This window comes from Mycetomoellerius zeteki, unplaced genomic scaffold (assembly GCF_001594055.1).
Source record: "Mycetomoellerius zeteki isolate Tzet28-1 unplaced genomic scaffold, Tzet1.0 scaffold168, whole genome shotgun sequence".
Lineage (NCBI taxonomy): Eukaryota > Metazoa > Arthropoda > Insecta > Hymenoptera > Formicidae > Mycetomoellerius > Mycetomoellerius zeteki.
In genome coordinates this window covers 172,554-188,867 of record NW_017256633.1, presented here as the reverse complement: position 1 = coordinate 188,867, position 16,314 = coordinate 172,554, and the positions used below count along the sequence as shown (strand labels likewise).

General features: G+C 28.3%; 1 protein-coding gene across 1 annotated transcript in view; it reads left to right on the top strand.

The window, feature by feature from the left end:
• Positions 1–278: 278 nt before the first annotated feature.
• LOC108721377 (uncharacterized) overlaps positions 279–16,314 on the top strand; it is a 53,489-nt gene continuing 37,453 nt past the window's right edge. Inside the window, 11 exon segments of the mRNA XM_018445904.1 lie at positions 279–322; positions 2,960–3,058; positions 4,761–4,880; positions 5,614–5,821; positions 6,054–6,299; positions 6,302–6,519; positions 7,093–7,270; positions 8,261–8,482; positions 8,994–9,223; positions 14,958–15,165; positions 15,343–15,818. Coding sequence (XP_018301406.1) covers positions 3,041–3,058; positions 4,761–4,880; positions 5,614–5,821; positions 6,054–6,299; positions 6,302–6,519; positions 7,093–7,270; positions 8,261–8,482; positions 8,994–9,223; positions 14,958–15,165; positions 15,343–15,818 — 2,124 coding nt within the window. The 5' untranslated portion in view covers positions 279–322; positions 2,960–3,040.

Genomic DNA, 16,314 nt, shown 5'->3' with positions numbered 1-16,314 from the left:
AAATTTTAAAGAATTATGCTTTAATAGTATATACAGGATGTTTCATTTTAAGTGATATGGTCGATTATCTCGCGAATCGATAATTTTATTGAAAAATTTTTCGAACGAAAGTTGGGAAACGCTAAGTAACCAATATTATATTGTATTAAGAACAATAGCTTCACAAAATTTATGAATTGCACAGTTCGTACAATTCATATGTCAATTATACAGTTTTTAGAGAGAGGGATATCTAGAACTATATATGATCAAACCTATAATAGGTAGACAGTAAATGACAGTCGGCCACGTTCGTATGTGTTTCGTTCTGTACTTGCCTATTGTAAGTTCTTTGAAAAGGATAATCTTCACGTAGTGGAAAAATTCTTCGGTCTTTCAGATACGGAATCTTTTCTTTAATGCAATTTTATTAATTTTTATAGTAATCAATTTTATCGATTTTTATTCAAGTTCAAATAGATACACCGGTTACATTGATTTGTTAGTAGCAACTGAAAACATTCTGTTAAAATTTTTTTGCACGTATATATATCATTCTATCGTGTATATATCTGTATTATTTTTGAATTGTTGTTCAAAATAACTTATTTCTTCTAATAAGCAAGTGTAACAATTGTTTCTTAATAATTGTATAGCATATAGTGGCAACTGTATATTCAAAATATTTCTTCTTTTCTTATTCAGATATATTATACATAAACATAGGCAAAATAAATCTTAGAACATATAAATATTAAGACTGCTGTTCATTCATTATTACTGTCTCAGATTATGACGTCAGAAGACGTATGATAAAAAATTTTTGGATATTTTATTTAAATAGAGAAATATTTTTTTCAATAAAACAACACTTGCAATCGATAGAATATAAAATATATAAAAAACTATCTTTTTATTTCGGTGAGAAATTAAACCATATTTATTTCTATGTACTATTAATTTAAGTTTATCATAGCTGTAATCATAGTTTATTTTATTTTTTAGTTATGCATAATTCATTTCCAGATATATGGTTATTAATTAATTAACAAAACAAACGAAGAGTTCTTTTCGGTTTATTTTGCAAGCGATTTTATCGATTGTAAGTGTTATTTTATTTAGAAACATATATTTCCATATTAATATATTTTACAACAATTTTTATTGTGCATTTTCATACTTTTGATATTATAATTTAAGATGGTAGTAGCAACTGAACAAGAGCTTTAAAATATTTTCTCGTCATTTTTGAAGAAAGAATATGCTAAAATTTTTAATTCACTTCGTTTTCTCCATATACAATTCTTTTTCTGTCGCTTTTAATAAGTTCGAATAATAATTTTCTTCATTGCAAATAATAATCTCTGAATGCAAGTAATAATCTCTGATTAGTGCATTCTTTTACTAAAATTTGGAGGGCAATTTCAAACAGGAAGTGATCTTGCATGATCTTGTATGAATTACTATGGTATTATAGTAATATGGTGGAATCAGGTTTTGAGTACAACTATCTAATCAGCAGATAATGTTTTTAAAATATATTTTATGATATAAATATATTATCATAATATACATCAAATACGATAAAGAACGTCATGAACGGTCAAAGTTAGATGTTTCGAATAACACATTATATATTATTTATTAAATCAATTTATTTCAGATATGATTGCATGCTGATAACTTTGCGTTTGTGAAGTTAGCACCCCAACATTGAAATTCCATACTTCTGATTAGAGTTCTTGTTTCCTTTTGTCGAGACGAAGAGTTCTCTATAATTTATAACAAGAGTTCCGCTTAATAATTATTTTTAAATAATTTTTTTAATGGGGAGCTAACTTCTTATCGAAATTCGAGATCGAATAGTTCTGAGCGGCTCAATAGCTTCATTTCGTGAATATCTAGAGTTCCTGATGCATAAAAAAAATTTTGAAAAATCAATTTTTAGATACAATAGTTCTGATTAGAGTTCATTTCTAATCAGAACTACTGGCACTCTCAACAAATTTTTCGGCGTCGGACTTAGAAAATTTTCAACTACCTGTTAAATATCTCATATTTCGCAAACCGTTGGTCCAATCAGAGTTCAGTAGTTCTGATTATCGTTTTAGGCAGTTCTTGACGAGTTCTATCGAAAAGTATCAGGTGACAATGCGATTGGACCAACGATTTTCAAGATACGCGAAATTCAAGAAGTGATAAAAAATTTTTTATTTTTTTTTATAAATTTTCTTGCGTGTCAAAATTGTTTTTTATGTATCAGGAACTCTAGATATTTACAATAGAGCTATTAAGCTGCTCAGAACTGTTCGATTTCGAATTTCGCTGAGAAGTTAGCACCCTATTTTTAAAAATTATTAAAAAATTATTATTAACTGAATCTCGCATTAAAAAATGCAGAGAACTCTTCATCTTGTTAAAAGGAAGCAGGAACTCTAATCAGAACTGCTGTATCTAAAAATTGATTTTTCAAAAATTTTTAACTTTTTTTTATTAAACAAAATTTTTTTTATGCATCAGGAACTCTAAGTATTCACGAAATGAAGCTATTGAGCCGCTCAGAACTATTCGATCTCGATAAGAAGTTAGCACCTCATTTAAAAAAAATTATTTAAAAATAATTATTAAGCGGAACTCTTGTTATAAATTATAGAGAACTCTTCGTCTCGACAAAAGGAAACGGAAACTCTAATCAGAATTATGGAATTTCAATGTTGGGGTGCTAACTTCACAGTGATAACTTTTCGGACTTTAACACAATTAGTCTGAAATTGATAATCTCCTCTAAATTAAATTAGAAAAATTATAAAGAACTTATTGCGAAAAATATTACCTCAGCCATGGTTCGAATCAGAGACCTCTCGACTTTCCGATCTCTGTTTATAATTCTATTTACAATTAATTCTATTTATCTTTTTATTTTTTAACCGAATTCGATTTATTCGTGCATGACCATACATAGAATTTGTTTATGATGCAGTGATTCGAATCTAAACTCAGTGACATTGATCAAAGCGTTCAGGATTTCTCCGATTTACAAAATCCGAATATTTTTGGCAAAATGGTTGCGGATACAAAGGTAAATACAAAAACGGTCTTTTACACTTAATTCTAGCTATACACACTGGGGTCTCAGAAATCCCAGTGCAATTTGTTAAATTGAAATTTTTTCGTGTTTCTGAACTTCCCTTTTTTTGAACCTATATATCTCGAAGCTCTTTAATTCTATCGACTTTTATGAACTTGTTCTTTAATCAATTCTCCATCGATTGATAAAAAAAATTAATTAAAATATATCCATTTTTGCGGAAGTTTGTTACGGTAACAAATATGGATGGAGTCCCAGGGATCCGAATGTGTTTATCAAGAGTAGAAAAAAGAGTGTGTATAGAGCTAGGATTAATGTTCCTTGTCAAAATCTTTAGATATAAAGCAAATTTTTATCAATATATATGAAATTTTTTTAAATTATACAATGGAGAGTAGAGTACAATGGAGAGAGAGTAGGGTGGTATTATGGTCAGTGTAGATATTATGGCCTCCCTTAATATCTTCGCTATTATATGGCGAATTTTAATGATTACTTATGGAATTATTCGTTCAGTTGCTCACCCTTACACAATGACGTTAATATCAATACTCAATAATCAGCTTATTATAACGCATTTTTACTTTCAAGTATTTCGAAACGTTTCTTACACTGTTTCTTACACTAAAAATAAATGTGTTTTAACACATTTTACGTGTGTTAATCATGTAGTCACTTTTTACACGTTTGTAGGTGTGTGACTATACAATACATAAAAAAGTGTATAAATTTGCAAGAAACGTTTAAGCGTAACACACGAAAAATGTGTTCTATAGACATATATGATTCGCGTTGTATAGAATGAAATCACACGGTGTGGAAAAAAACTGCGGAATAGAGAATGCGTCATTAAATGCGTAATTATAAATGTAAAATAGCAAACAACACACTCATGAAGATGACTAAAGAGTTAGCCGAAACATGTATTTTATTGTAATTCTTCCTAATTAAAAGTCAGATATGTAATATATTGTTGACAGTCATATCTATCGCGCACTTTGTACAGCGCTAATTCCCAATAGCCATTACTTTGTTACTGGACTATAATTTATTTATTTCGGGAATTGACATCATTATTATTTGATAATTAATTGTAGCTCTACTGTTAATCTATAGTTTACATTACGTGTACTTTTTAGTACTGAGATTTTTAGTACTGAGCAGCTTATATGCAGAAGTTATGTGTATGTATATTTATTTTTGCATACATTTTAAAATGTTTGACTTTTTTGTTAATTATTTTGTAATCAAATACTGTTTTTTAAACAAAACTAATTTTTTAACGCTATTTTTATAGAAAGCCACATTATCACCAATATTTTTCTTCGAATCATTGTGCAATGTCGTCACATTTTTATTAATAGTGTCCTAAGTAATAAATATTTCTTTAATATAACTTTAAGTCCAGAATCGATTCAACAACATTTTAACGAAAATTGTCAAGTTTTAAACTTATATATTGATTATTAATCAAGTTATTATGTAAAATGTAACTGGGATGCCATAATATCACCTTCTCCTCTAATATTTAATGCTAGCAGCATGTTATAATAGCAATTATAACGATCAATCTTTACAGTGCTATGTGCTGAAGTACTTTTCTATCAATGCAGTGGATTTCCGAGTACTCGGTGCATTGATGAAAAAGCGTAAAACAAGTAATTGAAACAATTTAACTATATGTTGTTTACAGAATTTTACCGTGGAAAATGGCGTTTACAAAGGAGAAGAGACGTATCAGTCGATTAAGTATAAGAGCCTTGGAGAATTAATGTGGGTTAGCATTACAACTCATGAAGAAAAAATCGCACATGTGAGTCGACGTTTACACGTAATATTAATTTTTATATTTGCAGGAAGAAAGATATAACTTTTAAAGCTTATAATGTTTTACTAAAAAAGAAAAATGGTTTAAAAGCTTTAGAACAATAAAAAGCATATTAATACTATATTTTAAATTTTAACATTTTCAAAAACATTTGTTGTCAAAATGTAAAATATAGTATTAATATATGTTTTAGTAGTGATAGTAGGGGAGAGGGGGAGGGTCTAAATCGGACCTATTTGCAGTTCTTGCTCTCTATCTTTATAGATAATCCTTGTAAATAAAGCCCGATCGTAAAATCGAAGATGCCGTTGGAAAGATCATTTAATTCCCTGAAGAGGATTTATTGTTACGTTGTTACAATTTTTAGGCCTGAAAGAAATTTTTTAGTCGATTAATTATGGTTTCATGGTTTATTAGTATGGTTTTATAATTTATTTATGCTTAAATATGAGATCTATTGCGAAAAAGCTGTGAATTAGGTCACTGATGACTTACTGAGTAGTTTTTAATTGTATTTGTTTAAACTTAAAGGCTTTTTAAATCACTGAATATGAATCCGATGTCAAAATTGACAAATTCAAAATCATGATATAGACATTTATACAAAAATTTTAGCAAAAATCCGGATATTTTTCAAGTTTTGACATCCGCTATGTTAATTTTCGTTTGTTAATTAATTCTTTAATTTAAAATTTTACATAATAATAATATTGTACAGTTAGATGCACGCACTGATGAAACATTTACATACGCGGAGTTGCAAGATAAAACTGTGAGATGTGCTTTATGGTTACAAAAGCAAGGAATCAAATGTGGCGACGTTATTAGTGTGTGTACGAGTAATCAACCCAACTCTATAGTGCCCTGTATTGCAGCAGCTTATGTTAACGCAATATTTAATCCATGGAACGAAGATATGGATTTACGTAAGATCTCTCGATAATTATATCAAATATTATGTTATCAAACATTGTTACATATTACATTTGATTAGATAAGTTCAAGTTGATTAGATAAATATTTCTAACAATGAGCTCGAATAAAATTTTTTATCTTGCGATAATTAAACATAATTTTTTTCTTATTTATTAATTGATCGTACAGTAATATTTAACAAAATACTTACTTCTTTATTAATTATAAAGCATTTATTATCAGCAACTGCATTGCACGTTTTGCAACTGACTACGCCGAAGGTAATCTTCTGCAGCGAGAAATCCGTGGGTGTCATTTTGAACGCGATGAAAGAGAAAAATTGTAATCCTATGGTAGTGGTTTTCGGTAATCATGATAGCGCGATTTCGTTGTCCGATATCCTGAGAAATTGCAACAATGCGGAAGCTGCAAATTTCCGTTATGTTGAGCTTGACGATGTTAAGAAGACAGCATGCATCATGCATTCGTCTGAATGCCGAAAGGCGTCGAATTGTCTAACTACACTATGCTACTCTTCAGCGATAACAATAACCTGGATATGACGAATGTGCCAACACTTTGGTTCTCATCTCTTTATTGGATCAGCGGAGTAATGCTGAATGTGAAAGCGATTTCGCAGGGTGCCACAGTGATCCTTTATTCGCAATTCGACGAGGACATCACTTGCCAATTAATTGAGAAATATAAAGTAATATTATTTATCAAAATTTAATTTTTTTTTTTTAAAAACTTTATTTATTGCATAATTAAAATATAAGTACAATTCTTAATTTTTAAAATTTTCTGATCTAACAATAGGAAACATTGAAAAAACAAACTGTGATTTAAATAATTGATATTGAATTTTTGTATCCTGATATAGATTTTTTGCTGCAAAATAATTTTTATAAGTGATATCAATTAATATAGTTTTTTCGCGAATTGTATGATAAAATTGAATCAATTCCTTTCAAACAAATTGTAATATTTTTAATTTATAGTGAAAATAGTTCATGATATATAAAAACCTTTTGTTATTATAGTGTTATAAATTTCCTGTCAAAATTGTTCATCGTCTGATGAGATCAATTTATATATAAGGAATGCACCTTTATAATATAAGCGTTTATCAATTAATTTTATTGTTAAGATAAGTAAATGGCTATTCAAAAGAAATATATTATAATCGTAATCTTTATATCTATTTATTACATTGAATAATTATATTTGAAAGTACTTAAAGTAATAAAATTTAAAAATATAAAATTTTTCTTCTATTCAGGTAGCAATTTTGTTCCTTAGCTCGAGTATGATAAATCGATTTGTCAGAGCAGGTTACGTAAAGAAATATTCGTTACCATCTTTAAAAGTTATATTAGGTGGTGGTGCAATAATTAAGCCAAAAGTGCAGGAAGAACTGAGACGTAGTTTACCACACGTTCAGATATTTCAAGGTTATGGTAAATATCGTTATAATATAATAAAATATTAATAGAGGAAAGTCGCCGACACATACCACTTTGTTTTTAGACAATATTTTTTAAACAAAAGGTAAAAATAAAACTTTAAAAATGTAAGTACAAACTAAAAAGTGTCTTCTATCAAACAGTATAAGCAGTTTTTATAATACTGTTTGCAATTTTGCAATAATTAATTTTTTCATAAGGTAAGCAAAAATGAGCGTCTGACAAAATGAGCTTCAAAACTGACACATTAGGCAGTAATGCTACGTACTCATATTTTTTTTATTTTACAAGCATTATCTGTATAAAGTACCTACAAGTGAATGTATATAAGATTTTCCAGAATCTTTTCACTTCGTTATAAAACATTTTTATTGAATTATATGCATATTTATTTTATGCTGTTCTACAAGATACAAATATGTAATGCAATAGTTTTTCAAGAGTTTTCCCATATATACACGATTGCCTTCAGCTCCAATAAATTTATTTGACACTATAAAGCAACATTATAAAGATTAAGTTAGCTCATGGTCTGTTTCACAGACAGGTATGGCGGTTTACGCTGCACCCTAATTTTAAATTTAAAATCGTATTATGAAAAGACTTATAAGAGAAAAAATAATATAAATAAAACTGATTTATGAAACTACAAGCATTTAAAATGACGTAATATTATCAATAATATAGTCACTATTATTTAAATCACGCAATTTGCAAAAGAAAATCGTAAGAATTTTATTTTCGCATTCGTAGAATTCATTTTTAGCTTATTTGATATAGAAACAAGCCACAAATATACGAATTATGAGTTTGTACTTCTTTAATTAATTAAACAGATCATGATTTTATTAGTATTAATAAAGTGCAATAATTAGTTTCTGAGAAATAAGGGGTCACTTTAGGAGACGTATGTTAGTATCGGTGACTTTCCTCTACATTTAAATGTATGTTGTAAAAATTTGATCAGATTTCTTGTGTTACTAGGAATGACAGAAGTCGGTGGTCTTGTAACGTGTCAATTACCGAATCACAAAGATGGATCTTGTGGCGTAGTAACTAAGAACGTACAAATAAAAATCGTGAATCCTGAAAGCGGAAAAATACTTGACTCAAATCAATCGGGAGAAATATGGATAAAATCTGCATCAATGATGAATGGTTATTATAGGAATCCCGAGGCGACAAAAAGTACGATTGATGAAGAAGGTAAACAGATATTATAATTAATAATAAATTATAATTAATAATAAAAATAAGATTTATCATTTGACTCTCAAGCGAACCATCTTGAGAATATTATTTTATAACTATTTTAAAGAGTTAATTTTTATTTACAATTAAAAGAATTAATATTAATTTAATAACATTTAAGTCATTTGCGGAATATCACTAATAAGTAGGTGTAATAATAGATGCTATATTATGTATGTATGAAAACTACAGTACAGACAGCCAAGAACTATAATAATTGTTTCGTTATATAGAAAACTTTTTGATATTTATCTATTTTTTGAGATTAATCGTTTGTTCTACTTGGAAATTTATGTTTGGAAAATAAAATTAGCGTATAAGTCGGAGGATAAAAAAGGATTAATTATAAGTTAATTAATTAATAGATACAAACTGAATAAATTCTGATCCATAAAATTTAAAAGTACGTAACGTAATAATGTTATAAAAATCTAATACCACAATAATAAATTTAGAACTCTTTCAGGGTGGCTGCACACTGGTGATATCGGTTATATTGATGAAGATGGAGAATTGTTCATTATTGACAGGATAAAAGAACTCATAAAGTATAGAGGATATCAGATTTCACCTGGAGAAATCGAAGGTGTCTTAATATCACATCCAGCAGTGCTAGAAGTTGCAGTAATATCAATACCTCATGCAACAGATGACGAACACCCTCTTGCATATATTACCAAAAAGCCAGGCGCCAAGGTACGATTCTTTATTGTGATATAATAAAGTCATAGAATGAAAATTTACAAAATTAAATGTATCTGTTATATATCTACATTTGTTTGTAACTAATATAAAATGCATCTATTATATACAGTCAAAATAAGAATAATTGCGAACCGGTTTTAAGAACATTGTTTAAAAAATATGATGAATACAAACTCACATTTATAGCAATAAAAATTTATCTTTGCTAACATTTTTCACTGTTATATATAACAACAATAACATTACTCTTTATTGTAATGATTAAATTATGTTTCTGCAGGAGACGGAGCAAGAATTAATAGACTTTGTGGCAAAAAATATGATGGATCACTACAAACTTCGTGCTGGAATTATATTTTTAGATGCTTTTCCGTATACAGGTTCAGGGAAAATTGCAAGGAAAGATTTAAAAGAAATGGCTAAAAAATTATTTAAACGCACTAGTTAATTATACTTCTTAAATGTATATATATATATATATATATATACATAGTTGTACTACACTTTTGTCAAAAGATAGATATTATAAATGGAGCAGATTGATATGTGTTTGCTATTTTATAAAAGAACTATCAAATCAAAAAAGATAAATAGTTTTCTTATAATTAGAATAAATCTAGTCTTAAAAATAAGTTTTAGAAATAATAACAACTTAATCATATTTATAATGTTGTAAAAGTTTTAATTATAATGTTGTTATAGGTAAAATGTAATTGCAGATATTTAACTAATACATACATATGTATAATATAATAGCAGAATCCTATGATTATTTATGTAGTGAATATTGTATGTATTCAAAATTTGACAAGTTATTTAATAAAACTTTATGTTTTATTGATATTTTTTATTGAAAATAAAAAATTATTGAATATAAGTGCCCAGAAAACCTGACGTTTTACATAAAAATTAAGTATTCATACATAATGAGTTTTCTTTGAAATTCGTGTATCTTTGCTGCTATAAATATAAATACGAGAGATTCTAAAATCTCTTTTCTCATCGGGACATTATAAAAGCGCGCTTTTATCTCTGAAATTCTGTACACTGAAAAAAAAGATTGACTGCTGCAGCAAATTAGATGGTTAAATATGGCATAGCATTTTTAATTGGTGGCAGCAGCCAATTTTTGATTGCGTTAGCCTATCCGCAATGTCAGTATAGGATTTCGATAGACTAACACAACCAAAAATTGACTGCTGCAACCAATTAAAAATGCTATGTCATATTTAACCATCTAATTTGCTGCCCCAGCCAATCTTTTTTTTCAGTGTAGTATACGTAACGTTAACTATAGCATGTTAATGCGCTAACATAATAAGCGTTCTAAATACGATGGGCCATAATCTATGAAAGTTGTAAGTGAAGCGATCTTAATCAATATTATATTTATGGAGAATATTAATGAAATTTTAATTTCAGTATTTGTTAGAAAAATATGTGAATTAAATACATTGAAACTTCATAATAATGTTTCAATTCATATTAATGAGAGCGTCTTGGAACGTAAACGAGGTTGTCCTCATTTCACTTTTAAGACCCACTTTCACAACTCACAATTAACTCTTAATCGTTCAACTTATTCATTATCTCTTTTCAAGAATTTTATAATGACTCAACGTTATAAATTTACATACAGTATATATATTTCACATGATTTTTGAAGGGGGGATCGTATAGATAAATATCTGATGGAAGGGATATCACAGATTCATCTATACACGCGATGACAGTAAATGCTTTCAGTCGGCTTTCAACAACGTTCATAAGTGTACCATTTACTTGTTTTACTTGTTCAGTGGATATTTATTTGAGGAAATAATTTTCAAGTATAGTGAAAACATTTTTCTATTCATTATTTACGGAATCTTCTTCGTTACAATCGACATCGATTTCAAATTTCAACATTCTTTCACATTATATAGCATATCTAACATTTGCAAATCAAGGATATAGTGCATCTTATACTCTGAGATGTTCAGAAAGCATTTTTTTATCGTTAATTTATATGCTGAAAAAGCGTAGACATTTCGAAGTGCATTCTATTTATTAAATAGAGACAAACAAAATGCATTTGTTTAACATTTTTAGCAATTGTTTAGTAATTTTGTTTAATATTTTACATCCTACTGAGATTAGCATATTGTTATTTTCTGTAAAGTGCGTGATTTTCTTGTGTGCGGAGTTTCTTTCTTTTTCGTTTTCTGAAAATTACAAATTTTGAACAAAACGCATTTTGAAAGTCTGCTCCTCATATATATTTAAATTGTTATATGTGAATACCGATATAATCGGTCATACCGATATTCATACCAATCGACTTTTATTTTGGTTATTACATGATATTTAAAAATACTAATATATAATTGCTTTTTTTATATCGAACGGGAATTAAGAACGGTATAGCTGGTTATATCGATTTTTATTTCCTGTTCGAAAGACTGTATTGTTTTATCATAATTCAGGTCTTCCTTTCTTGGTTTCAAGCAACTTGCAGTAGCTCTTTAGATTAATTGCTAATTACAAGTATTTTGTTACATGTATCTGTTCTATACTTTCCTGTAAGTATATACTGGTGGCCCATGTGTAAAGTGTTACAAGCTATTATCTTTGAAAGTGTGTCAAATGACTAATATGTTCAGACAAAAGTTTTATGACTTTGAGGAGAGCATAAGATAGTACCATTTGTTTGACCTTGGGTATATATCATTTCAATAAGCTCTTTCAATAAAATCAACATTTATACAATTTAATAAAGATTATGAAACAAAATCGTAAATTGTTTTAATGTTGTAATAAAATTCAATAAGTAATATACAGATAACAGTAAGATACATACAATTATATTAATTGTTAAAAAATTAACATTTTTAGTCACTTTTTATTGCTGTTTGTATAATAAGTAATAAGTTATACTGTGATAATAAATTCCTTTACTATCACAGTACATTTCTTTTTTTAAATTTTGAAGTAGATTTGAAGTAGAACATTAAATAGTGAAAGTGATAACGAGCTATATATCAATAATAAGTCTCTCTTTATGGAATTAATTTCGAAAGAAGAATCTATTTTATAAATATGTATATGTATTTTACATTTAAATTATATATGTAGCGCTATTTCTGATCAAAAACTGAGTTGAAAATTCCTCTACAATTTTGCAATTTTCGTAATGATTGATGAAATATTAATCAATTCTAAAGATAAATAAGCGCGTATCCGGCCGTCCAACCATTAACTATTACGAAAGTTGTAGAGGCCTTTTGGTAGAGGATTTTTAACTCAATTTTTGATCATAGAATTATGTGAATAACATTATGTGATTCGGCAATCGGTTATTCGGCAATAGCTTATTCGACAACCTTTAGAAATTAATGTTTCATCAACAAATGGAAAGTGAATGGAAAAAATATGTATTCTCGCAAAAGTCAAACGCTAGATTAAATATAAGCCTGTGTGTGTGATCAAGATGTTTGAAAAACTTATTAATGGAATGCAAAAAATTAGGCATATGTTATCAAAACCCAAATTTTGGAATTTAAACTTGAAGAAATCAAAGAAATCTAAGAAAAAAATAAGATCTTTTTTCTAATTTTAGTGAAAGTATATAAAATACGTAAATTAAGAAACATAATGCAAACTATATTCATATTTTATTCTTTATACGGAATTTTCATAAATGGAGAGTGTGCAGAAACTTTTTTTAAGTGTTCATTACATTTTTCCAACTTGCACACACACACACACACACACACACCCATACACACACATTTCACACAATTTGATAGTCAATTTTAGTTCGCTCATTTAGAATAACTAAAATGTTCTATTTATGATGCAGTATTGTAAAGTGACATTGTTGGAGCGCATTCAGAGAATCTCATATTTACGATAAGAGACCCAGATATTTCTAGTAAAATGATTGATCATGAATCAATGGTAAGTGTAAAATTACATGGTAATCCGTTGATGTATTTCATTTTTTCATGTTACATTCGATGAAGAAACCATGATTATATGACGTTAAATATGTATATTAAATATCCGCAGTTCAAAAATGTTGTAATAAATAATTAAAACAATCTAATTTGTTATTTACAGATTTTTACTGTGGAAAATGGCATTTATAAGGGGCAAGTACAACTTTTGAATAAATACAAGTGTTTTGGAGAAATGATATGGCACAACATTAGAAGCAATGGAGACAAAATTGCACATGTGAGTCAATTTTATATAGGGTGTCCCGTGAGATTTTTGTCAAGCGCGTTTTTGTAGACAGAGAAAAATTTTCAGAACTTTATGAGAAGAAAATAAGCAATTTTTGTCTCTTGCTGTTTTTCTATAAAGTTGATAGTATTTGAGTAAAAAATTATTGAAGACCAACATTCGGCAATTTTTAGTAATTAATATCTCGTTAGTCATTGTGAAAATTGTAAAATGGTAGAGGACTTTTCAACTCGATTTAGTGGTTTAGTCTGTTTTATCTACAAAAAGCGTTTGGCAAAAGTCTCGCGGAATACCTTGTATAATACAATATTAATACATAGAATTTACTAGAAAAAAATGTAAACTATCAAATTTATGTGTCTATGGAAATAAGAGAAAAGAATTATAAAAAATAGATATTTTAGAATTAAAATGACTAATATTAGCAATGATAAATATATAGGTTACGGTAAATTAAAATGTTTATACAGTACGTAATATATAAACTGTAATCTTAAGCTTTTACTAGATTAAATTTTCGATTAAGTTTTTGATTAAGACATTTAAAGAACTCATCAGTAGAATGCCAAGAGTTTGGCTTCTATTATCAAAACAGTTTAATGTATTTTACAAATGTAAAATATAATTTGTCGAAAGTTATAAACTATTCAATTTTGTATTTGAATGAAATAAAATATTATTTCAGATTGATTAAAGTAAGACATGGAAGATTTCCAAAATACTTTTCAAAACAATTACAAAACTAAGCAAATGTAAGAGAAAAACTACAAAACAATTAAAATGTAAATTTAACAAATGAACATCAAAGACTGCGCTAACAAAATCAGATCTACATGATGTCTGCCGATAATCGCTGGCTAGTAAAGTCGCGTATACAGTCATTGGCTGCGTTCAGCAGAGAAAGCAGCTTTGCAGCTGTTGTAAAATTCTTCAATATGAATGGTTTATACATATTGATCCGTAAGAAACTAAAAGCAAGGATCAATCGTATTCAAGAATCTTACAACAGTTGCAAAGTTGCTTTTTCTGCTGAACGCAGCCAATATCAAAGTTTTACGGTATATAAAATGGAAAACATTTTAGTTGCAATTTTGAAACAATTGTGGAATTAATCATAACACTAACAACAAAATTGTCATAAATAAAACTTTCATTATAACATTGTCAAAAACTGTTTTATTTTAAATTTGATCACGGACGGAAATGATTAATAATAAATATCTTGAGACTATCATTTCGGAAATTTTCGTGATACAATTCAATAGGCATTAAAAAAAATGCACAGTAAATAAAAGAAACGAGAATCCAAATAAAATCCTTTAAAAACTGATTGAACATGTTTTCAATTATGTATAGTTTTTGCAAAATTTAATTTCTTCTTTTAATGAGTAAAAGAGGTTTTGGAACATAGATGATTCTTTTAATAGCGAGCTAATGACTCTGCAATATAACTAATTTCTTACTGTTTTGGAACATTTTTTATAACAACATTATGCAGTTGGACGCATGCACTGAAGAGACGGTCACATACGCGGAGTTGCAAGATAAAGTTGTGAGATGCGCTTTGTGGCTACAAAAACAAGGAATCAAATCTGACGATATCATTAGTGTGTGTACGGGTAATCATTTCAACTCTATCGTGCCCTGTCTTTCGGCAGCTTATATCAACGCGATTTTCAATCCGTGGGACGAGAACATGAACCTAAGTAAGTTCTTTCGCGATTGTTAAATGTTACGATATTCCATGTTATGTGCAGTAAAATTAGAAATAGTTATAATGCATTTCCAATAAAATGTGCGCAAATACAATTTTATTTACTTCAAAATATCTTAATATTTAGCGTAATGTTTATTTTTTTAATTATATATGAGTTATTTATTAGAAACTGCGCTGCATATCTTGCAACTAACCATGCCGAAGGTGATCTTCTGCAGCGAGAAATCGGCGGATGTCATCTTGAGTGCGATAAAGGAGCAGAATTGCAATCCCACGATAGTAGTTTTTGGCAAGCATGTTGACGCGATTTCGTTCTCCGATATTCTGAATAATTGCAGCAATATGGAAGTAGCAAATTTCCATTACGTCGACCGCGTTGACATCACAAAGACAGCATGTATTTTACATTCGTCAGGCACTTCAGGGATGCCAAAAGGCGTTGAACTGTCCAATTATGTTCTATTACTTTGCAGTCAGAATGAATATATTGACTTGACTAACGTGATATTTCTTTGGTTTTCTTCTCTTTACTGGGTGAGTGGGATATTGTTCAACTTGATGACGATCGAACAAGGCGGCAAAGTGATCATCTACCCTGAATTTAACGAGGAGATGACTTGTCGACTGATCGAGAAATACCAAGTAATGTTATGTTATATATAAAAAGTTTTATTTTTCTTAGTTTCATTGAATAATGAAAGTGGAATTATTTTAATTTTTCACATTTTCTAAAAATAATATTACTAAATTGTATCACACTGATGTAAATAAGTAGAAGCAAATAATTTTCTGCTATAAGTAAATTTTTATCTAATTTGGTTTTTACTGTTTCGCGAGTTCTATAATAAAGTTGAAGTAAATTGATTTTTTTAATAATCTAATGTTTTTAAATTAAATTAATAACTGACGCGATTTCTATATGTATTGTAAGTTACCTTTATTATTAAAATAATGATATTAATTTTCGTAAAATTTTTGTTTTATCAATTTCTCGTTTTATGCATTTTTGAGTACCAAATTGCATTTTAATGAATTAATAGCATATTGAACATATATATATATATATATACAGGGTGTTTCCAAATTAAATGGCAAAACTTCGGGAGCGTGTAGAGGAGTAAAAAACTAAGAAAAAAAG